At 37.0% G+C, this 23,541-nt stretch overlaps 1 protein-coding gene across 1 annotated transcript in view; it reads left to right on the top strand.

The window, feature by feature from the left end:
• Nucleotides 1-23,541, top strand: part of LOC140244762 (guanine nucleotide exchange factor DBS-like) — a 151,025-nt gene that overhangs the window by 108,257 nt on the left and 19,227 nt on the right. The window contains exons 11-18 of the mRNA XM_072324381.1: nt 1,682-1,801; nt 2,516-2,713; nt 6,678-6,869; nt 11,413-11,427; nt 13,196-13,498; nt 20,896-21,005; nt 21,754-21,879; nt 23,186-23,368. Coding sequence (XP_072180482.1) covers nt 1,682-1,801; nt 2,516-2,713; nt 6,678-6,869; nt 11,413-11,427; nt 13,196-13,498; nt 20,896-21,005; nt 21,754-21,879; nt 23,186-23,368 — 1,247 coding nt within the window. The remainder of the gene's footprint in view (nt 1-1,681; nt 1,802-2,515; nt 2,714-6,677; nt 6,870-11,412; nt 11,428-13,195; nt 13,499-20,895; nt 21,006-21,753; nt 21,880-23,185; nt 23,369-23,541) is intronic.

A 23,541-nucleotide genomic window follows, 5' to 3' on the forward strand; every position in this document is an offset into this window, starting at 1 on the left:
GAATCTACTGGTTTCTGTCAGTTTCTACTGGTATAACTTCACACTTCTACTAATCCTCTTCAAACCAGTAGACTATTACAGGTGCCTGTTGGTTTCTACTGGTTTGACTTATTTGTTTTTCCATGTATAGGAGATTGACTGGTTTGTACTGGTTACCACTGGTTTGACTTAATATTTTGACACCCCATTTCAAGCCAGTGGAATCTACTGGTTTCTGTCGGTTTCTACTGGTATAACTTCACACTTCTACAACCCTCTTCAAACCAGTAGACTATCTACAGGTACCTGTTGGTTTCTACTGGTTTGAATCATTTGTTTTACATGTATAGGAGATTGACTGGTTTGTACTGGTTTCCGCTGGTTTGACTTTATATTTTGACACCCCATTTTAAAGCCAGTGGATTCTACTGGTTTCTGTCGGTTTCTACTGGTATAACTTCACACTTTTACAACCCTCTTCAAACCAGTAGACTATCTACAGGTACCTGTTGGTTTCTACTGGTTTGACTTATTTGTTTTACATGTATAGGAGATTGACTGGTTTGTACTGGTTTCCGCTGGTTAGTGACTTGATATTTTGACACCCCATTTTAAAGCCAGTGGATTCTACTGGTTTCTGTCGGTTTCTACTGTTATAAATTCACACTTCTACAACCCTCTTCAAACCAGTAGACTTCTACAGGTACCTGTTGGTTTCTACTGGTTTGACTTATTTGTTTCTACATGTATAGGAGATTGACTGGTTTGTACTGGTTACCACTGGTTTGACTTGATATTTCGACACCCCCATTTTAAGCCAGTAGAATATTCTGGTTTCTATTGGTTTATGCTGGTCATTACTTCATCACAATTGTATGACCCTCTTCAAGCCATTACTACTGGTACCTGTTGGTTTCTACTGGTTTGACTTAATTCTTGTTTATACATGCAGAAAAGTGACTGGTTTGTACTGGTTCATACTGGTTTTCCCTTCTTTTAAAGCCATCTTCAAACCAGTAGGCTGCACGGGTACCTGTTGGTTTACTGGTTGACAAGTAATGTCTTTAACATGTATTTTTAAAAAAATGCTGGTTTGTATTGGTTTCTACTGGTCTGACTTGTCTTTTTTCAACCCAGTTTTGAAACCAGTCGACTCTTCTGGTTTGTACTGTTCTCTACAGGTTTACCTCTCCACTTGAAACCATTAAACAGTACTGATTTCTTCTGGATTCTACTGGTCTAACTTTAAATTTAACACTCCATTTGAAAACCAGTAGACTCTACTGGTTTTTATTGGTTTGTTCTGGTCTTTTGACCAGTTGAATCTAATGGTCTCTATGGGAATCCTACTGGAACCCTCTGGAAATTCCCATAGAAACCACTCAAATCCGGAAACCATTAAAAACCAGTAGAAGCTCTCTACTGGTTTCTACTGGTTTCTATGGGAATTTCGACCTGGGTAACACTGCTGAAAAGTAGAGCAATCGTGAAAGCAAATTCCATGTCTTTCAGGCATCGAGAAGATGTGCGGCTCACCATAATTGAATCATTTCATGTTAATCTAATCATTCATTACGCAGACAATGCTTTTTTGTTCTTATGAAGAGATACTTTAATTGACATCCTTGTTGGTATGGTATGATTTTTTATTAACAACCTATCAATGTTTGACTTTTTTCCCCTTACTGTTTCTTGCCTGCAGGTGTTATTACTCATAGACAACATCTCGGAGAAAATCAACCTTGAGGGCAGTATAGGCAACACAGTGGAAGAATGCAATACGTACCTAGAAAGACACTCTGGGTTGGAAGTGGAAAGCCAGGTACCTGTACACACATGTAGCAGGGACTAAACCTTGCTATACTTTGATTACTTATTGTAGTCTTTAGTAGAATCACACAACAATTAGCTCCTGTGAACCAGAAATTTTTGCATGCATTGAACTTTTGTGAATTTTGGGAGGAGTCAGGATTCAAAAATTTTTTTTTTTTTGTCTACACGATGCTTTGAATGCCAATGGCAATTCACAAAAGTTTGGTCGTTGGCTCTTTTAATTCGCGAAAGTTTCATGCCGCTATTGTTTCTGGTTTTTGCAGTATTTTTTGCATCATTGTGTTTTGTTTTTGTTTTTGTTTTTGTTTTTGTTTTAAAAATGAATTGAGTCGTATGATGATGAAATCTTTCATAGAATCTTTGTGTAATGGGGTAATTTTGAAGAAGATTGCCTTGGTGTTAATGACAATTAATCTTGGGCAAGGCTTGGTAGTTTTTTAGGCAATCCACATTCAAGGAAATGTTGATGAAAATATACATGTATAAATCACTTTTTTGCAATGTTACTTAATTAAGCAGAGTGATACACTGGGATACATATGCAGTGATACAAAACAATTTCAATAAATTTATGTATGAAATGAAGAATATACTTTTTCGAACTTTCTGCTGACGTCTTAAGGTACGTGTATTATAGTCTCATCCCCTTGTAGAAAAAATATGAAGCTATAATCCTGTGTTATTGCAAATATCTGTATGGTAGGACGCCCTCGATAGGGCAGAAAAGTCCAATACCCTGGGAGAGGACCTTCTGAAGAGTGGCAAGTTTCCTGTGGAGTCGGCCAGCGTGAGACCAAAGTGCACGGAGCTAGAAAGCAGAGCCAAAGCACTACAGGAAAAGCTGGAAAAGAGGAGAAAAATGCTGGAACGGTCACAAGAACTCCACCATAGACTACAGAATGTAAGAATTAGCCCATTAAACCATTTCACAACTACAGGTACTTCTTTATATATGCATTGATATCTTATGCAATAAAGTTACCAGTGGTCACAAGAATTTTGCCATAGACTACAGAAGGTGAAGATTAATCCTGTAACCCTTCAACCACTTCAACAAGAGAAAAACTCGTCTCCTGACCCTTCCCGATTAAGCGGTGAGCACTGTACCTGCTGCTATAAGGAGTGGAACCAGTACTAGCATTTGGGCATAGGCTAGGTAGTCGAGTGGATGCAACTCATGTCTTTGTAATCAAGGTAACGATGGTTCAAGTCCAACCAGAGTATGTATGCCCATGATTTTTTTTTCATTATTATTATTATTATTATCATTTTTATTTTTTTTATTTTTGTTTTTTTTTTTACATATGGTTGAATTCTCCAAATTTTACTGTAACACTAAGTCCAGCCAAACAGGTCACAGAGGTGTAAAAATAGTTTCACATGCTGGCAGCTCTGAAACAAAAGGAATTACTCTGTAGGTAGATGAGAAAATTTTTCTGTAGTGGGCAGCTTGCATATCCATGCCAACTGGCACACAGTAATTAGGTATGAGGTCCGGTGTATGCACATTTACCATGATCATGTTTGTTGTATTTAATTGCTTCCAGATTTTTGGCAATGAAAACATTGCTTCCCAAATGAGGCTGGTGACTATTGGCTAAAGGCAAACATGCTGATGTCATAAAGCATAAATATATGAACCTCCCTTAAATATGAAGAATAAAAAGCAAGCTAAATTAGTGCAGATTTTGAGACAAAATGTTAACCCGTTTAGGATGGACTGATTTTGCTACAACATGCATTTCCCGTAGACACCTGCCCGAGTATACTCGGAACTCGTTTTCAATGGGTTAATAAGGAAGACCTAGGTGCAGGAAAGAGACACAGAATGGATAGGGAAAGAGAGAGAGAAAGAGAGAGTTGGGGTAGTAAGAGTGTGTGTGATAAAATAAGAGAAAGAAACAAAATTTAAGACTTTTTTCTCTGTTTGTTTTATTATTGGATCACTTTGTATGTTTGTTTTGAATGAGAAACGTATGAAAATTACAAGGAAAGGAATCATTTGGCGATGACAGAGGGAATGGTGGATTGGCCCTGTTATGTTTCCATACATTTCCTGTTTGGTTTGTCAGTCATACGGAGCCTTTAGTTAGATTATTTTGAGCGAAGGAAAATTTCTTGCTGAATTGCATGATTTGTCTTATCAAGTCAGCTCATTTTCCTGTAGAATTTAGTGTATTGAAAATATTTTTGAAACATTGAATTTTGCTCTGTAACCTGCTTCTGTATTCTAGGAATTCTAATAATCTTTGGCTGTTGTTCACTTGAATCATTTTCCCCTTGTTTTAGGCATTCTTATTATGAAGGCTAGCTGGAATGATAACAATCAAATATTATACAAAAGCCTGTAGGCATGGAAAACTAGTGTTTGTGTTGGCATGCTGAAATGGCAACAACCCATTCCTTGTTTGAACCTGTACTTGACTGTTACAAAGTCTTTGTTTAGAATAAGATGACAACAAAATTAAAATATTTCTAAAATATCCCATTTGTGTCCATAGATTTTGCCCAAATGACAGCTGTTTGTTTCCAAGTACATTGAAGATGAGAGAGAAATTCGGAAGCGGGAATGAAAAGAGTTAAAAAAAGAACTGAAAATATGAAAGAAATGATGCAAAAAAAAGAGAAAGATATAAACTAGTTGTGAGTGAATGTGTCAGAGAGGTGAAAAAGAGGGAAGGTGAATCTGAAAGATTCAATTTCTGTATATTTCATAGAGACAATCTCATAAGTCAATTTCATTCAGCCATTGTTTTGAGTGAGTGTCTGTCTGCTCCACTTGCAAATCACATCTGTCGATGCAGACAGCCTTACCTTATCACATGTCCGAAGATGTAGGGCTCCCTCGCTTGGCTGAAAATTCATCCTGACAGTTTTGGTTGCTGGTCTCTTGAGGGAGACTAATGCTAAAAGTCTATCCTACTTGACCCTAATTCTCATCCCAGTCAAAACATCATTACGGCAGGTACAACTACTATGAGGTACGATTTAATTCAGAGCTGTTTAAAACACAAGGGCAAGCAGAATTAACACCTGTAATGCAGATCCGTTCCTATTTCCCCCAGAACAGCTTACTTCCCCTGGCATATTTTGTTTTTCCTTCCGCCTTCTGGGCAGGAAATATCCCCCTTCTCACACCCCTGTGCCCCTTTCTGCCCATCGTGACAACAGTCTGCTGACATAATTAGGTTAATTTGACCCCCTCCCCTTTTTCTCGCTTGCATGGCTTAGTGAGAATTGGTCTCATTTAACAAGACAAACTTACATCCTGGCAGTAAAAGACTTAAGAGCATAAAATACCATCATTTGCCATTCGCTGCTCAGTGATCAGAGTCTCTTTTAACCTTGATGGCTGACACCTTCACCCCTTCAAGGCGATATTTGTGAACAAGACATAATGTTGTAGTGATAAGTGTGTTCACAAAATGAAAGAGATATATAAGTGTTTGCTTATTCAGGATTGTTTGGAAAGAAGTTTGTAGAAATGCTCATGATACTTGCAATTGGTGATTTGTGGAAAGTTTGTAAATAAAGCAAAAAATCCCATTTAAAGACTTCATGACTACCATGGTTGTGGTGTAGCTTAATCATGTATTCTGGGTGGTTTTTTTTTTACCTAGGATGTGATGGTTTTGTGAATTATACAATGCTATAAAACAGAATGTTGGTATTTATGTGTATATTAAAGGTGACTTTCACTCTGAGTTAAAAAGTGATCAGATACCATGATGTTCTAGTACCTGATTTGAGATAAATTGTGTATTTTAATTTTCTGCTGTCAGGAGTAAAAAAGAATAAATAAACATGAGAATGTGATGAATCTATATTGCATTATTTCAAATCAACAAGAAGTATCGATATCTCAGGACAAGAGAAATGAGGATAAAGTCTTGAAAACAGCAATAAGAAATGAAACGCATTTAGTCCTATTTTCATACTTCTCAACTCTTCAGGCCATTATGTTCTCTGGGAGAATGTGTAATGTATGCTACCTGTGTATTGTACAGTGCATCATTAAACAGTCATGTACCCACAGAACTTATTTAGATAGTTACCGGTATGTTTATGAAGAGGATAGTTGTGTCCAAGATGTATTGTACATGAGGCACATGTGAGAGTCCGAGAGAGGAGGGGGGAAGGGTTAGGAAACAGAGGCCAGGCTGGGACGATGATTCAATTTGGTTTGAGTTACGGCTACTTCCTCCTCACAAATCAACAACTTTGACTGACCCCCTTTACAACCCCATCCTCTATCTCTCCCTATCTTCTTCTCCCCTTCTCTCTTTTTTCTTCCTTTCTACCCACCCTAATTCACTCTTCTCTCTCTCTCGTTTTGTATATTCCTCTCGAGATATATTTCTGTATATCTGTCTCTTCCTCCATTGTTACTTTCAATTGCTTTATATTTCTTCCATTCATATTTTTTCTTTCATCACATTTTTGTCTTTCTATTTAACCCTTGCATTTTGTATTCTTTCTTTGTCATTTTTATTATATTTTTCCATTTCTCTCTCTTGTCTTTCTTTCTACATCTCTATGTCTCTGTTGTGATCTGCCACATGGTCTTCCTTTTTCCTCTTCTTTTCTTCCATCTCTTTTCTATATATCACTCTCCACCGATCTTTCTTTTTCTTTCCTTTTGCTCTCTCACTTGACTCTCTTATCATTTTTCTTCTTCCTGTCTTCCGTCTCTCTCTCTCCGTTCTCACATGCAACGCTCACACGAATACAAACACATTCATTCTCTATCTCTCCTCCTCCCATATCTGGTTCCCACTTCATATCTTTCTCAATGTTTGTCCGTATTTCTGTCTCCCCTTCTCTACGTCGCGTTCAACCAATTCTTTGTTGATGTCTCTGTCCAGGCCAATGATTGGTGTAATGACGGCATGAAGCTACTGGCTGCGCAGGAAATGGACCAGTCGCAGTCAAAAGAGGGCGCCGAGAAGTACCTGCGTCACATCGACGAGGAGCTACGACGAGCCAAGGAGCTGAAGCTGAGTGACCCTCGAGAGTTCCGACAGATGTTTGCTGATATCCTCACCATCGACGGCAAAGTAAGTTGGCTTCCCTCTCCTCCTGGCTGCTTTCTCGTTTGTGTTTGTGTTTGTGGTTGTGTTACCATTGTTGAAAACCTGTGTTATTGTTGTCTTGTTTTGTATTGTGTTATTGCTTTGAGAGAAAGTTCAAAATTGTGAGAGTGCAGCTATTCTATATTTCTGAATTTAGTCATTTTGTAACCTTTATAGCCTGGGCATGTAGCTGATCAAAATTGGCAGATAAAATAAACTAAGCTGTTTTACCGTAATGTATGCCTCCCACAGAAAATACAATACAAAAACAAAAAATTTATACCTTTGTAATTTTTTCTGGTAATTGCTTAATTAGAATTTCTGTAATAAATAGCCATTTTTAAGTGACTTTTCAATCATGGCTGCATTTCTGATTGGAACTTTAAACCCCATCTAATTTGCAGATTTATAGAAATACTTAAAATTGTGCAAACTATATCCTAGGTTCTACACATACCACACTCTGTGATTAACATTTCTAGTTAGGCAAAAAAAAAAAAAAAATAAAAGATAGTCTTCTGCTTACTCTTGCAAGTTGTTTTGTTTTGGGTTTTTTTTTTTAGTCATGATTTTTTTTGTTAAGTCAAAAAGTAATCTGTCTACATGTGAAGGTTGGAATATTATTTTATATGCTGTTTATTGTTGTTGCCTTTCTTTCTGTGCATGCACATTTAATCTCTGAGATGTACTGTAAACTTTTTCTCCTCACAAACCTCCTTCCTGGTTACCAATACCATGTCCTATTTATTATTCATATGACCTTGCAAGCAATAAAACTAAAACAAAACAAAACAAAACACAAAAACAAAAGCAAAGCAGGATGAATAAGCAAAATTTTGCCCTTGATTTTTGAGATGGATATTTATATGTTATTGATTTTCTGTTTTTCAGCTTTTCAAAGTGCATTATTATATATTTTTTTAATTTGCCAAAAACATAATCATGTTAATATAATTTGCTGATAATGCAGTTATCAAAGATATGGAGAGCAGAGAAGCTGAGAGCTTCATAAACTTATAGCTCCCAGTCCTCAAGGAAAAAAAAAAAAATCAGCAATATCAACCAAGAAATAAAAACTTTTAGGAGGGATAGCTAAATGGTCATACCTCGAAGACAAATATCAGTTTGGACATGTTGGACTCAAAGGATTATTTTCCACCCCAGAAGAGCAGCGAGCCAGTAATTCATGTGTCCAACTTTTGGTCCTGAGTTAATTTACATATTTACCACTTACTTTCACACAAATTATGATACTTGTTTTTATATGATCATCTTTGTCCCGACACTAATTAATTTTTTTTTCTTTAATGAGCCGATAGTCATCTAAGCTTTTAATGTTGACAAAACTTTTATATTCAAATTACTTGAAATAATACTGTGTTGATTTCTCATTGTTTTGAATGTGGCTTGATGTGCCTATGTGGATTTGATATGGTTTCTTCTTCATCTAACAAAGTTTCTCTGTGTGTAGTCCTGTTATTGTATTGCTTTTAGTTTGATTGTCTGCTTGCGGTAGCATACTTTCACCTTTATATGGTTTTAGTTTCCTAATGGGTTTGTTAGTTCACAAAACGTAAATGTGTGCTGTGGTGCTTGCTTTTGTGATACGTATCATAAAGCAGATCTTATTGCAATTTTTGTATACGTATTAAGACCCACATGTGTATGACCATTACAAGTCTTTTTATGAATTTTATATATATATTTTTTTTTTATTGCAACTTGGTGAAAGAATATCAAAGTATGGTGAATCACATGCAACAATGTCACCCAACTATTCAGGTGCAAGTAATATTATGACATTGTGTACTTGTTGTTATTAAATAAAGATGTGTCTCTTGTAACATGTATGGCCTTCAATGAGAACATAATAGAATGGCATGCATTGTGACATCACAATGAATTTGTTTCGGGCGAAACTTGGCTTTTTTCCTGAAAGGATGTCGGCAGCACAGTGATGAAGTTCTACAAAAGTGCTGGAATTAATTTTATATTCTTTAATTTTTTTCTTTGATTTAAGTGATTACAAACATGCCTTAAACACAATTAAACCTTATTGAAGGTAGAGAATTACATGGCTGAAAGTGAGATATATTTTGCAAAAAAAAAAAAAAAAGAGGATACTTGAAGCACAAGATTGTGTGAAAACTTCATAAATAATAAGATTCTTCCAGCTGAAAATCTGCCCATGTGGACAGTGGTGTGCTCGAATAAAGTTGTGATTGGATTTCTCACACTCCATTCAACTCATTGCATACAAGATTTGTTGATTCCCAATAGATAATGCATGACATATCCGAGTCTTGTACGTACTGTTGTGGATTATGTGCCTTCATTGTGCCAGTGAATTTGAATCGGAACTTGGGCTTATTAAAGGAAGTGTACAGTGTACATAAGAGTAGTACATTGGAGTGAATGACATACCCTGGTTGCTTGACAATGAAGGCTATATCCTTCAGATGTATTTGTCACATTCCTGAAATGTTGCACAGGTAGCTTGCAGTCAGACATATCTTTTTGTTCTTCGTGTCTGTTCAGGTTAGCACTGTGGTAGAATGGTGGACTAATTTCGCCGTGTTGAGTGCCTTGTGAAATCTTGGTGTTTCTAATTCTTGTGATTACATGCCCTACTAATAAGGATACATTTGTAAGTTTATGGGAATGCAAGATTACAAGCTAGATGTAAAATTCTTTCAAATTTTGCGGGTGGCGGAATCTGCGTGTGGGATCTTTAATGCATGGCTTCTGTTTGTTTTTTTTAAGAAACTTTTCCACTTTTTGAATGTACATGTACATAACCTCACTCAAGAGGAACATTAAATAAAAAGATTAAAAGCTTTGGTTCTGTTTTGCATTAACATTTCCTACCTTCAAGCAAATGGTGGAGAAGGGGTGTTTTGCTTGATTTTTGATCAAAATATATTTATGTAGAAAGTAGTGCCTCTCTCCAGATTTTGTTTTATCTTGTCTAGTAAATCATAATGAGTACTCAGTACTCCGGGGGTTAATAAGAAGTGTTACTCACACAAGCAAATGGCTCTTCCTTACACGTAATCAAATTTGTGGGACCAGGTGATGATACTGCTCATCAAACCAACCAAAAAAACTGTGCTGAAATGTTCATTTAAACATATTAAGTACTTCCTCAAGATGCTACCTTACAGTCATGTCGTGAAGATGCTCTCTTTGTGACTTCATGATGGTGAAGTATTTCAGGAATTCCATGAAAAATGCTGATGTATAAAGAAATAGCAAAACTAGATCAATTTGCCAAAAATATCTGTGTAGTCAGACTCACCTGCTGAAAGGACATCAATCCAAGTTAGCCAACTCTGAACGGGACATTTTCTGAAACAAAGACTTCAGCAAAGATTTAAAGAGAAGGTGGTGGGGAATCAGGTAGGGGAGCAATCTCTTTTGTAACTGATAATGGTGAATACTAAACATGTACAAGGTAGTGTAATGCTTTGCTAGCCATTCACTGCTGCACTATTTATCAGTATTAAGCCTTTAGTGATTTAGGATACCTACTGTAGAAAGCTACAACTAGCAAAAGAATAACAGGATGAGTTTCAGGTTTCATTCAGATATTCCCCAGGATCACATTTTGTATGCCTTTTTTTGATCCTCCATGTTTTGACATAAGATGCATATGATGGAAATAATAGTATCAGTAGAAACTTAGGTATGTATGAGAGAGTACCTTTAAATATAGATAGCATGTAGGATCAGGAGTGTCATAATTCATAAGTCATGTGTACAAAACAATGAACATTCAAGTTACCCCCAAATATTTCCAGAATTTCATTCAGCGCTGAAGGGATATTCCAGTCAATTTTGAGTGAAAAAAAAAAAAATGATTTTCTTGAAGATGAATGTTCTATGAAATATATATGAGTTGTAATGTTTCATTGATCGATGTGCTAATTGCTTTTTATCTAATTTGTAAAAGTTGCATTCATAGCAGCTTACTTTATTGATTTGTGTATATATGTATTATATATGATTGTGTGTGTGTGTGTGTGTGTGTGTATTCAAGGAAAGGCTTAAAGCTACAAATGATATTTATGATAGGATTTTTTAGATTAAGACAAACCAAGAAATGTTGGTTTGTCTTAACTATTGATAGCAAAACCAGTGTACATACTGTGGAGTGAAATATATTCCTTGTTCATGGCAAACGATATCGACAGAGAAGATCTGAAGGTAGTGGTATGCAGACTATAAGTAGTACAACTGTCTTCTGCAAGATGTGGATTTATCAAAACAATGGTACATCTTTTTTCGACATAATGAAGTGATACTACCGCATTGTGACTTGTATGTAACATTTTGTCTTGTTCACCTTCCTCTCACTGACATGTAAATGTATAGACTCAGTTTGTCTTGTGTGTGTGTCTCACATTATCCCAATATTTCTATTAAACTATTTTCCTTTCTTTTATCCCTGGCTCCGCCCACTTTTCCCTCCTCTTCCTGTCAATCATTTCCTCATCATCCAATCCACTCGCTCCCTTTGTCAACCAAGTATGAGCAGCACAAGGTAATTAGTGGGGTTGCACTGTACATGACACTTGCATAACTGTGTGAAGATCTGAATTGAAGCCCCTCCCCCTGCATGAATATTCATTACACTTGCATGAAATTTGAATATTCATTACACTGGCATGAAATTTGAATATTTTTTGTGCACATAGTCGCATGATGTCCATTCACTTATTGTAGAAATGTCCAGATTTTTTTTGTTCTTGATTAAAGAATCCAGGGTGAATACCGAGATTTCCTCTTTTCAGGGGCGAATAAAAGAGCTCTGTGGTGCTAGAAAAGAACAGAAATGTTTGCTTTCATATCTATAATTGTATCATCCATTTTGTTTTAAAATCAGAGCCTGCAAACTTTATGCATTTCTATTTTTGACATTATCTAGACTATGTGAGTGGTGAGCATAGTAATTAGTAAAAAAAAAAAAAAAAGAAATGATCATGTTGTCAGCGGCTGCATGTTGTATCGATGAAATCATTCCGGCACTTTGTATAATCTATGGTTCTGCTTCTTCTTCTGTCGTATGATGCAATACATCAGGGTGGGCGAGGGGTTGTAGCCTTATAGGTTGATATCTAAGCTGCGGATCCATTTCAGGGCAGCATCATTTGGTTCTTTCGGCAATGATATCACCACATTTCATAACAATTAATGCATATTTTGAAACTTTCCAGGCAGTCATATCCTGAATGTCAAATATTAAATGTGAGAGGATTGGCAAACTATCTTACAAAGTGTGCATCAGTGTCCCCATGCTGTTATCTTAAAGTCTGATAATGGTTTATCCATTGACAGAATCATGGTCTTCCATTCCTAATGCATGTCAAAGGATGAGTTTGACTGGAGTGTAACCTTTGAGTCATGTTTTTTCATCATTATGATTTCTTTAAGTTTATCATTTTCATTCACATTTGGTATTTTGTTGTTGGAAGTTGCCTCCACTTCATAATATAAAAAAGTGAAATTTACACAAGACTTTTATTTCCTGATTTTATCACATTTGCATTTTTATTTGATTTTCAGCCATTAATTTGCTATCTAGGTGTGTTGACACTTTCAGAGATGAGATTTGCATGCTGCATATTTCTTTTTAAAGTAGCAAACAAATGAATTTGTGGGGGTGTTTAAGACTTGAGTTTTATTACTTGAAAATTAAGATAGAGAGTTTTAGAAACTTTCCCTTAAATATATTCTTTTGCAAAATGCACTCATCATCCTTTGAAGAAGAAAGTTTCGTATTTTGACTTGTTATGTTTTATGGGATGAGATGTTTTCATTTACTGTCAATCCAATAGATTAAAAAGCATTTCTCTTGTTCTATGGTAGGATTTGTAGGATTCCATTTGCCAGATTACTTTAAAATCATAAATATTCGCGAATTGCCTCTGGCACTCTGTGCATTGCATAGACAAAACCTTTCTCGCGCATTTTAACTTCATGAATCCTAGCTCCTCGTGAAATTTGCAAAATTTTAGTGCATGCGAAAATTTCTGGTTTTACAGTTTGTGCAAGATTTAAGAGATGGCACTAACTTTTTGTGTGAAATAAAAGACAGAAGTGATTACTTAAAACACTATGAAAATCTCCAGCTAGAGTAAGTGATGTGAACATGTCTGTTTGTATTTATGTTATACATTTCATGGCAAGAATTGCAAACATTTCGATACCATGTTTGTGGTATATTCAGAATTTAGCTTGCAAACTGTAAATGAGTGAGTTGTGTTCATGTTACTGGATTAATGATATCCATGAAATGTCTCCATCCCTAGAACCTTGTGAGGGAAGCTGTAACCAGTATGGAGGACGTCAAGGCACTCTTCGAGAAGCGGCGGGAGGGTCTCAAGAACATCATCGCCAAGTTCGAACGACCCGTGGTCAAGACTGCCCCCGTCTCGCCCCTCCCACACACCCCTGCTCCCGCTACCACCACTCCACCACCCCACCAGGCCTCCCCGTCCCCATCTCACAGCTCCCCTTCCCCCTCCCCAGGGGGCAGGCTGGGGTTCCCATCCAACGGCCACTCATCACCACACTCACCGAGGCAGAAGAACAAGAAGGGGAAAGGACAGAGGGTAAATTTTCATTCTTCTTCATCTCCACTGCTTTGTCATATGTGTAAATCATATTCCATAGTTAAGATGTTTAATCGTAACTTGAATTTAGGAATGATTGTAGCCCATCGAGATAACACTTTAAAAATGTTGGAAGTTAGATTTTTGTTACACCCAATGGCATTAGTATCCACAGTAGGACTATGTATGGCCTGTGTGTGAATATAAAGAATGGCTTATGAGTGCACTGAATCCTTACAGTGTAAGTTATTCAATTAAAATAAAAATCAGTGTCAGATGTTTACCTTGATTTGCCCGTCCTCAACATACATATGATAGATTTGTTTGTGATTGTATTCTCTAAACTAGTTTTTGTTATTTGCTTTATTTTTGTTGCGGTAGCGCTTCACTTTCAGTGAGATTCATCCATTTTATTTACCACCCAGTCAGGTTTGCATGCCTCCCAAATACTTTGATTTCTTTTACAGTATAATACACGATTGCAGTGATTTTATTCTCATACCACCTGAATTAATGCGCCACATTGTTTAATGATCTTTCCATCATTTATTGTTTATCCTCACATTAAAGTTTTTTCAGTTTCTGGTAAGAATATATTCACCATCGTTATTTTATCTCGGTTTGGGACATTGTGGTATTTGGTCGATTCTTTCTATTCTTCTAAACATGGGATTTTCAAAAGACTTACTTTACACATACCTTCTCATCATTTCATAGAAAAAAATCAGAATCATTCCATGGAGTTTTGATGACTGCAGATACCATAGCAATACCTGTTGAGTCCATTTTTATTGGCTGCTCCCATTGATGCTGTATTTATTACAGGTTGCAAGTGCTAATCGTGGGCTCATAATATCTTCCTTATAACTTCATTGATCTGATTACCAAATTTGGCTAATTTTGGGTGAAGCATCCTAAAGCATAGTATTCGCTTTTCCCTGATGACTTTTTGTGATTTCTGTTCCCCTCTCATGGAGCATAATAATTACTTCTTTGCAAAACATGATGTTTTCCTGAGGAAAAAAAAAATGATATCAAGATATTTGAATCTTGCTGATTAACCCTATTCTAACTGGGGGGGTCAAATTGACCCCCCCCCTCGACGTTTGGCGCCACGATTTCGCAACGCGCAAAGATTTTGCCGCGTCGTTTCACGACTTTTTTCATTGAAGTCTCCCGCATATTTTGAGACCAAATTCGCGACGTCCGGGTGCACCGTTTTGAAGTTACGTAATGTTTTGCATATGCATGTCAACCAAAAAACAGCTCAAATTCATGATATCGTGTGCAAATCCAATGCAAATTGTGTTTTTTGGTTAAACTGATATAAATTAGATTATTTCAACTTTTAACCATTAAAATTAATCAATTCTAGTGTAGATAAGCCTGAAAAAGTGCCTGCAACAAATTTTGGCCAAAAAACAATAGAAAACAAAAGGTCGAAAAAACAATAAAATACATAAGAAATTAACAAAACAATAAAAAACAAAAGAAATTGATTTCGATTGTGCTATTTTTTTACACGCAAATTGTTTGATGTGTCTTGAGGAATTCTGACACAAAAATTTAGCAATCCTCCAGTCTTTTTGATGGAGTTATAGGTGAAAATATGATTTCATGCACAAATTTGCATAATTAATTTATTAAAAATAGAAAGGCAATATTTTTCTATTGTATGACCATGTAATCTTGTAGTTGACATCCAGCTCTATCTTCAGGCAAAATTTTGCGGTGATCGCGCGATTGGCGGCCGAGATCTGAAGGGGGGGTCAAATTGACCCCCCCTCAGTAAAAACTTGGTCTCAAATAGCCCAGTTAGAATAGGGTTAAAAGTCGACCTCATTTTGCATTTTTCTGTTGTTTTTTTTTTTTAATTTATGTGTGCAATGGGTGTAGGAATGACACATGCCTAGAGTAGCCTAAAATAACACTTTTACTTAATATGCATCCTGACATTTACCTGAGCATGAAATGATAGGGCTTGTCTCTTTACAGGCTGCAGGGGTTTTCTCATTTTTCCTTTTCTTCTTTTCTGAGGAACTTTATCTTAACCCTTTCTGCGCCAGGGACTTTGGACAGAATATTCAATGCTATGGGGTTTTCTGTGCCAATCAGCACTGAAAGCATGCAAAGGGTTAATATTGCATGGTGGAGAGAGAGAGAGTCAGTTTTATGATGTGCTCTGTTGATCATGGCAAGATTACCAAGTGTATATTGATGTTAAATATTGTGTATATTGTGTGGGACTTCTGTGTAAATTCTTTTGTTTTTCTTTGATTTCAAACCAAGTTGTTTGAAGGGACAGAATGAAAGGAAGAAGATATTGAGAGTCTGTTATTGGTTAATATCTGGTCAGCACCTTTAGGATTTATGGTATCAGGAGTAAAAGTTCATTGTTGCTAGAGAAAGGAGATAGGACCAAGAATTCTGCAAAGTAATGACTAGCATTATACAACTCTATACAGCTTTAAAGTGATTATTTGAAGGCAGAGCTTTCCAGTTTTAATTCATTCTGTCACCATGTTGTGAATAGTGAGTCGTATGGCTAAATTGACTTTTGAGCTTTAATCAAAATTCACATTGTTGAAAAAGTTAACAATCTTAAAGGGGATGTTATGACCCCACGTCAAATTAAGTGAGGTCATGTAAGGCAAGAGAGAGAAAGAGAACATAAAGGCATATCCCCACTCTGTACAAGAATTTCACTTTGTCACTCTGTGGCCCAGTAGCGTCACAACTGGCCGTGACACCCCCAGATTGTCCCTATTAAGGTGCTGAGAGGGGTGCATTAAGGTGCTGAGAGGGATGCGTGACTCTCCGGAGAGGGCGGATGGTGATTCAGACCGGGGCAGGAACTTTTCCCACTCTGTCCAGGTAGTCCCCCTGCGTCCAAACGGAGATGAGTTGACCCTCTCCTAATTCCCATGATCCCATGCCTGTGGTTTCCGTGGCGATACATGGCATGGTGCACTCCTCAGACCTTCTGCTTTCCCATTTCCTTTTTCCCTCCAAAATGATGAGTAGACAGCTAGTGTGCATCCTGGGATAAACAAGCTCCTTATTTTTATCCTACCTGTAGCTTAGCTTGAGTTGCCTTGGAATGATGGTGAGTTACAATGGTGACATCATTATGAAGGCTGAGGTGTGCAATTATAAAGGCTTTTTAAAGTTAGAATGAAGGACTTGAGCAAAAACGACCTGAAACAATTCTAGAGATTAAGATTTAAAGTGTACTTGAATGTAAGTTAAAACTCTGTAAATAATCACTGGTGATTCTTCAGTGTTTTTTAGTACAAGCTATGATAAAAAAAAACCAAAACAAACAAACAAACAAATCATGGGCCTTACAGGGTGTTTTTTTTTTTTTTTTTTTTGTGTGTGTGTATATATTTGGGTGGGATTTGAACCCAGAGCCTCCTGATGGAGTGTCATATCCACTAGGCTTCAAGCTTTTATCCAATAGCCAGTCATGTTTCTCATCTCATATGGCAGCAGGTAGTGTGGACCTACTGATTAGAGCAGACGAAACTTGCTGACATGTTTATTGGATTGATATTACAGTTGAGAATCACACTCAATAGAGACAGAAGTTTTTAGGAAAATCAGGAATGAATGGCTTAAATCTAGTGGATGGCTTCTTGTCAAAATGCCAGGATGCGACATAGGAATTATGAGCTTAAGGAGGTGTATAAATAAATACTTTCCCAAGCCATCATCAATTATGCTTTTAGGAAGAAAAATAGGGAGAAGTAGAAACTGAGAGATTGAAGGGGAAATTATTCATTTCATCTGTGGCTGACCTCTAGTTTAACTCTGAATACTTAATCCAAGAGTGCCAGAATTAAATACTACATTGAGATATATGCATACGTTTGTTAAAATTCCTTGCTGTTTTTTTTTTTTTTTTTTGTCATTCTTTTAAAGTGATAAGGAAGATTCAAATTATGACATTGATTCTGTGGCCTTACCCTTGAACTCTTCTGGCATCATGCATGCCATTCTCACTGACCCTATTTTAAGACCCATCCATCTCATGCCAAAGCCTCCATATGAAAGTGATACAGGGCACTGTTGCCATGGAAATGATAATCTTTTGTGGAGAATGTTTCAATGGACTATAACCACCGATGGCTGTTCTTCCTTTATTGGTAACAGATAAGAACACTTTGAATGAAGTGTGTCACAGCTGATAAGTGATTCCCACACTCTCACATTCATTCCTCATCATTACTTTACCCCTTTTTTTTTTGGGGGGGGGGGCGGGAGGGAAGGGGTAGGGGAGACAATTCACATCAGTGAAACAAGAATTTTGAATTTAAGAAGCAAGCAATAATGTATTGATCTGTGGTAGGTCACAGCTTTGCCATGTATTTTACGTTGTTGCCATTGCTGAATAGTTCTTGTCTTGGGTCTGTCTGCTGAAATGAAAATTAAATTCCAGTGTTGTATGGTAAAATATTTTGAATTTAGCCTTTAATTTGATGTGTATTTCTTGTTTGGAGTGAACTAGTGATAGAGGGGATGATTTCTCATATTCTAACTCCTGCCATCTACTGGGTTTTTTTTTTCTCTCTCTCTCTCTCCTGAAGTTTGTTGTGCTCTGAATGCTTAACTTTATAGTAACTCTTAAACTTACTAATTATTATTTCTCTGGTTTGAAAGTGTTGTGCATTAACTTAGGAAAAAGAAAATGAGGGAGTTTGGATCATTTTTTACTACCCTCTTTATTTTTATCTCTGGTGTCTGTTTGTGACAAACTGAACTTGTTTGCTCTCCATGGTAATACTATGTCAGGTTGATGCCACTATAAAGCTACAATGTACAGTGTATCATTTTTTTCTTATATAGTGAATATAGTTTGACCTGAATAAGTTTGTTGTTTCTTCTTTAAAACATCACTGGTTAATCTGCTCTAAATATGTCTCCCACTTTTCATACTAGTTTCCCATCTGCTCCACATTTTCTTGTAATATTTTCAAGCTTATTAGGTTTTGTAATCCGATTGAAGTTCCCTCTCTTAACATGAAATGATATCACTCTCTGTTTTGCATAGTGTAACCCCATCTTAGAGAGCTCTTTTGCCATTGAGTGTGCAAATGTTCACAGTTTACATGACAACTACCATACTGATAATGGATCAGAGTATATATTTATACATCATATTTATATTTAGTGATAGTTTTAAGTTTCCTCCTCTCCCCATCAATCTTCTAAAACTCTCCTTGTTCTTGTCTGCCAGGGAAGTCACTAATTTTAATGAGTGACTAAAATCACCCGGGGAGATACGACCTTGTGCAGACATAAACTCTAACGATTACAGTGAGAGTGAGAGAGAGAGAGAAAGAAGTGCTCAGAAAAAGCTAGGGGCTGGATAACTTGATATTACATCCTATGGTCTATTCAGTGGATATGAAAGAGAGAATAATACCACCATCTTTACTCACAAAGGCTGAATTGAGTTGCATGTTTCAGGATAAGTCTATGATGTGACTGAGGTGCTTGGCGAATTTATTTGCAAATCATTTGAAGCCCTTAAAGAATATTCAAATGATCAAGTATTTTAGGGTGTTGGAAAATCTGTTATTGTATGTATAGACCAGATCATGCAACATTGTGGTTTATAATTAGATAATCTAAAATCACCCCTTCCAACCTCATCAAAAATATAAGTGGATTCTGCATAGAAAGTAAAGATGATAGACATGCTGGTGTGGAAATATGTTTTATGCAATCAATGATGCAGTGACTATCATTTTAGCCAAAATGAAAAAAACAAACAAACAAAACAATTGAACCGACTGAAATTTAGTTCATTGATGACCCAGGAGGCTGTTGTTCAAACTTATTCTCTGGAATACAGATTTGATTATCACGTAAAGGGATTCTGATATATGCCAGGATTATGGCACTATGTGAGAAGCATGAGTTCTGGCAGGAATGAACTCAGAGATATATTTGCTTGATAATGGTGGTTTAGTAGCAGTGTGTGGAGAATTGCACCGCTACCTGGTGTCACTATTCATCAAAATCAGACGAGAGAAAAAAAAAAACATGAAATTGCAGACTGATAAAGATTAGAAAAACCACAGCCAAGACAAAAAAACCCCAAAAAACAGTGAACAGCTTGTCAATGGAGAAGGAAGCATGTAATCATTTTTTTAAGAAGGAAAAACAAACTTTCAAGAGTTTGCGAACAAAGTGGAAAAGAGCGGTCTCTTGCATACACCTACAGTACTCTACTTGTAGACCTCACTGTTTGTTTGTTTTTTTTTGTCTCTTTTTTTAAAACACAGTCAGGGGGCAGTGCATTATGGGAAGGAAAGGATACAAGCCTTGATAGATGCTATCAAGTTTTTATTGCCGAGTGACTCAGAATCAGGTCTATTCCAGTCTCCTGTGAGACACACAAAAAAGTTGGCAGTAAAAGAGAGAGTGGCTTGCTGTATATCCTCTGCAATGATGCAAGGTGTTGATGGGGGTGGAAAGTACAACCCTTTACCTGTACTGGCCTCACGAGGGCGACAAACCATGTGATGATACTCTTTCTCTCTCTACCTGAGAATTCACCCGTAATGAAGATTTTCCTGCCATTCATCTATCTGAGGCAGGCGGGCCTGAGATGATGGCTGCGACAGATGGCATAATTCTCCAGCAGATTAGCTTTAAAATCTGTCCAACAAAATGATTTGCGTAGATGATGATGATGTCATCGTAGTGTCATTGTGATGTCATAAAAAGATAAAAGTGAGAGGCCAAACACACAGAGGGTCAAAGTCAGCCAGGGTAGTCTGTCTAGTCTAGGTGTTTGTGGAGCTCTAGGTTAGTAGCCATCAATTTACAACCCCAGGGACAAGTTTGTGTCCCTTCCCTAGTGTCTTTAAACATTTCACCACTGATGAAATAAGTTTAAAGGAGTAGATCAAATGATTTCTTGTGGAAATATGGAGTGGTACAAAATTAAGCAGTGGCTATTAAAAAACATTTGTTTTTTAAAGTAATGTTTTATTTCTAAGGGTTCCCTGAAGACGGTTATTAGCATATCTCTACTTTCATATGTCAATCCTTTTCTTTCAGTCTTATCCATTTCATGACAAAGACTTCATAGTTTACTTACCTCTACATCTTAGCAGGCATAGGATCTTTTATGTACCTCCTTTTTCTTTCTCTGTCTGTGTTATTTTGAATGCCTCCCCCCCCCCCCTCTCTCTCTCTCTACATTATTGCATGATGTTTTAAATTGGGAAAATCAAGGAATTTATGGGGAGTTTTGCATGTGCAAATTTGATGTAAGTTGCCATGGGTACATCCATTTCCTAACAATGCACCAAGTTTTTACAGAGATGCTGACTTTGTCAGGTTCTCATATTGGATTCAATTCTCATTCATAAATTCTACAGTTGGACCGCAAAATTGAAATCATCCGTGACGAGTCACAAACCATCTGCTACGGCAGCGACAATGAGTTCCAGGACGAGACAGACTGTAACTCACTCAGCTACAAGCGCAGGTAGGAATTGTGGGAGCATCGCCATAGCAACAGTGTTGCTGTTTGTTTATTGCAAAGGTGTGGATGGGAAATGCCATTGTCAAGTTACGTTTTCTAAATATGTCAACAAAGAGCCCAAAACCCTCCATCAAATAATGTTTCATCATTGATACCATCTTTCAATGTAGCACGAAAAGGACAGCCTGAATTTTGGCCACAAAAAATGTCACAAAGTGGACAAAGGTATTATATACAGTTAAGTCGTAACTGGCTGTGACTGCTGTCTGTATCATGGCATATCACAAATCCGGTTTTTCAAGAATACACAACAGAGGGCAGATCATGTCTCATAATGATTTATTTGCAAGGATCCTTGCTTTAGCCAAGTAAACCCTAACCAAGATTGATTAATTTCTGCTTTCAAGTGTTACCAACTTCAAGCAAAGTAGGGACTGCTCCTCATGTTGACTTTCATTTATTTAGAACTAAACCATTTGCTAAAGTTCAATAATATACAAGTTATGTGTAATATCTTCAAAAGTAGCTGTCCTACATTGTATATGTACAAATGAATTGGCAATACATACTGGCATGAGAGATAGTGTACACGTGATGCATGTACATGTATGTGTGAAGTTGTTTGAGTGTCTTTGTGTTATTGTAAATTACCAGTGAAAAAAAAAAAGGAAAGCAGAAAATATTCTCTGTGTGTTATTTCCTACGACTTGTCCTCATCCTTCCTTGTCTGCCCCGACCGTTGTCCACGTAGATTCCTCATGAAAATGGGGGTGTGTCCAAAGACGCTGGCACATCACCCCGACAACAACTTTCATCAGTTCGTGCTTGAGAAGAACAACTCAAACTCCTTTAGGTCACTTGCTCAGTTTAAGCTGAGGTCAGTGCTGTTTGTGCATGCCTCAGGCACGCTGGAATCATGTGATCATATCATGTGACGAAATCATGCGGAAGCCTGCTGTCATGTGATCAAAATGTTATGAATATTCATGAGCATGTATTCAATACATGACCTAATATCACAAGAAGGCAGAGTATGCAGAAACTTTAAGATATATTTGTTTTCATTTTTTTGAACATTTCTGCATGTTTTTGTAGGTAGATATATTTCTTTCCCTCTTTTTTTTTTAGGTTTGTGATCAGATGTCTTTACGGAAACCATTAAATAAGGAGAGCAGTTTTATCAACAGCCGTTTGTCCCATTTTGATGTAAAGAATGCAAAGTTTGCACTGCATGTGTTGTGTATTTCTGTGTAGACACAGCATGGTTTTACAGATGATGGCAGGTCTTATTTTGTGTGTGCTTTTTGACCTAATTCTGCATCACAGTTTCCATGCTTGAAAGCTTAGTATAATGCTTGCATTATCCTTTCTGAGCATACCCTCTTTTGCAGCCAGTTGTTTGCAAGTTAAGTGTATTTATGTTTACAACTGTACAAACCAAAGCAAGGAAACAATCTTATTTGTATTGTGAGGTTTACCTGACAGCATTGTTTGTTTGATGCTCATGAAACATTTCATTCAGCACTAAAAAAAAAAAAGAAGAAAAAAATCAGCCTTAAAATTTGTATGTGGCTTTCTTACACACAAGCCTTATGTCAGAAATGTTTCTTTTGCTGCTGAATTGGTTCTTAGTGCTACTACAGGTGTACATGCATGTACGATTTCTTAGTATTTTTTTCCTGCTTATTGGTGAAGACAGTGTTAAAGCTGAAGTACTTCACCTTAGAGATGATGTGCATGAGGTTGCTTTGTCTTTGTTTGTTTGTTTGTTGTTTGTTCTTTTGTTTTCTTGCTCCATCTCAATTGTATGCATTTCTCTTCACAGTGCTGTGTAGAGTACTGCCATTCCAACATTCACTGGATGAAAACCACCTTCAGTAACTGCCAACGTGGATAAGATTTGATGGAAATCCAAAAATGAACAAATCGGAAGTGGCAGGTTTAGCTGATTATGTTTTTTGAGGCTACCTTGACTGAAAGTGTCGTTGCCATCAGAACCATGTTTTAAACCGTCGAAGACCAGTCCTGAGAAAACTCAGGCAGGTGTCAATGGGAAATCTGTGTTATACATGTAGTAAAATCAGCCCATCCTCAACAGGTTTGGGGAAAAACAGCAAAAACCGTATCAGCAACAGTTTATGTTTCTTATTGTTAATACTCTTAATGTGTTGCCATGTCTACAGGCATGTCATCAAGGAGCTGATTGAGACGGAGAAGATCTACGTGAAGGAGCTGGAGGCGGTGCTGACTGGCTACATCAAGGAGATGGACAACCCAGACTTTGCCGAACACATTCCCACCTCACTGAAGGGCAAGGCTGATGTGCTCTTCGCCAACTGGGAGCAACTCTACAACTTCCACAAAAGGTTTGGCGGATGATGATGTTGCTTTCCTGTGAAATTGATGAATGATGATCATATTGACATTGATATTGATATTGATATTGATATTGATAATGGTGATGATGAAGATGATTTGGGAAAGAGGAGAAAGGGAACAATGGGAATAATTGTCACTGTTTTTTACAAGTGATAATGTA

The sequence above is a fragment of the Diadema setosum genome, chromosome 21 (assembly GCF_964275005.1).
Source record: "Diadema setosum chromosome 21, eeDiaSeto1, whole genome shotgun sequence".
Taxonomy (NCBI): domain Eukaryota; kingdom Metazoa; phylum Echinodermata; class Echinoidea; order Diadematoida; family Diadematidae; genus Diadema; species Diadema setosum.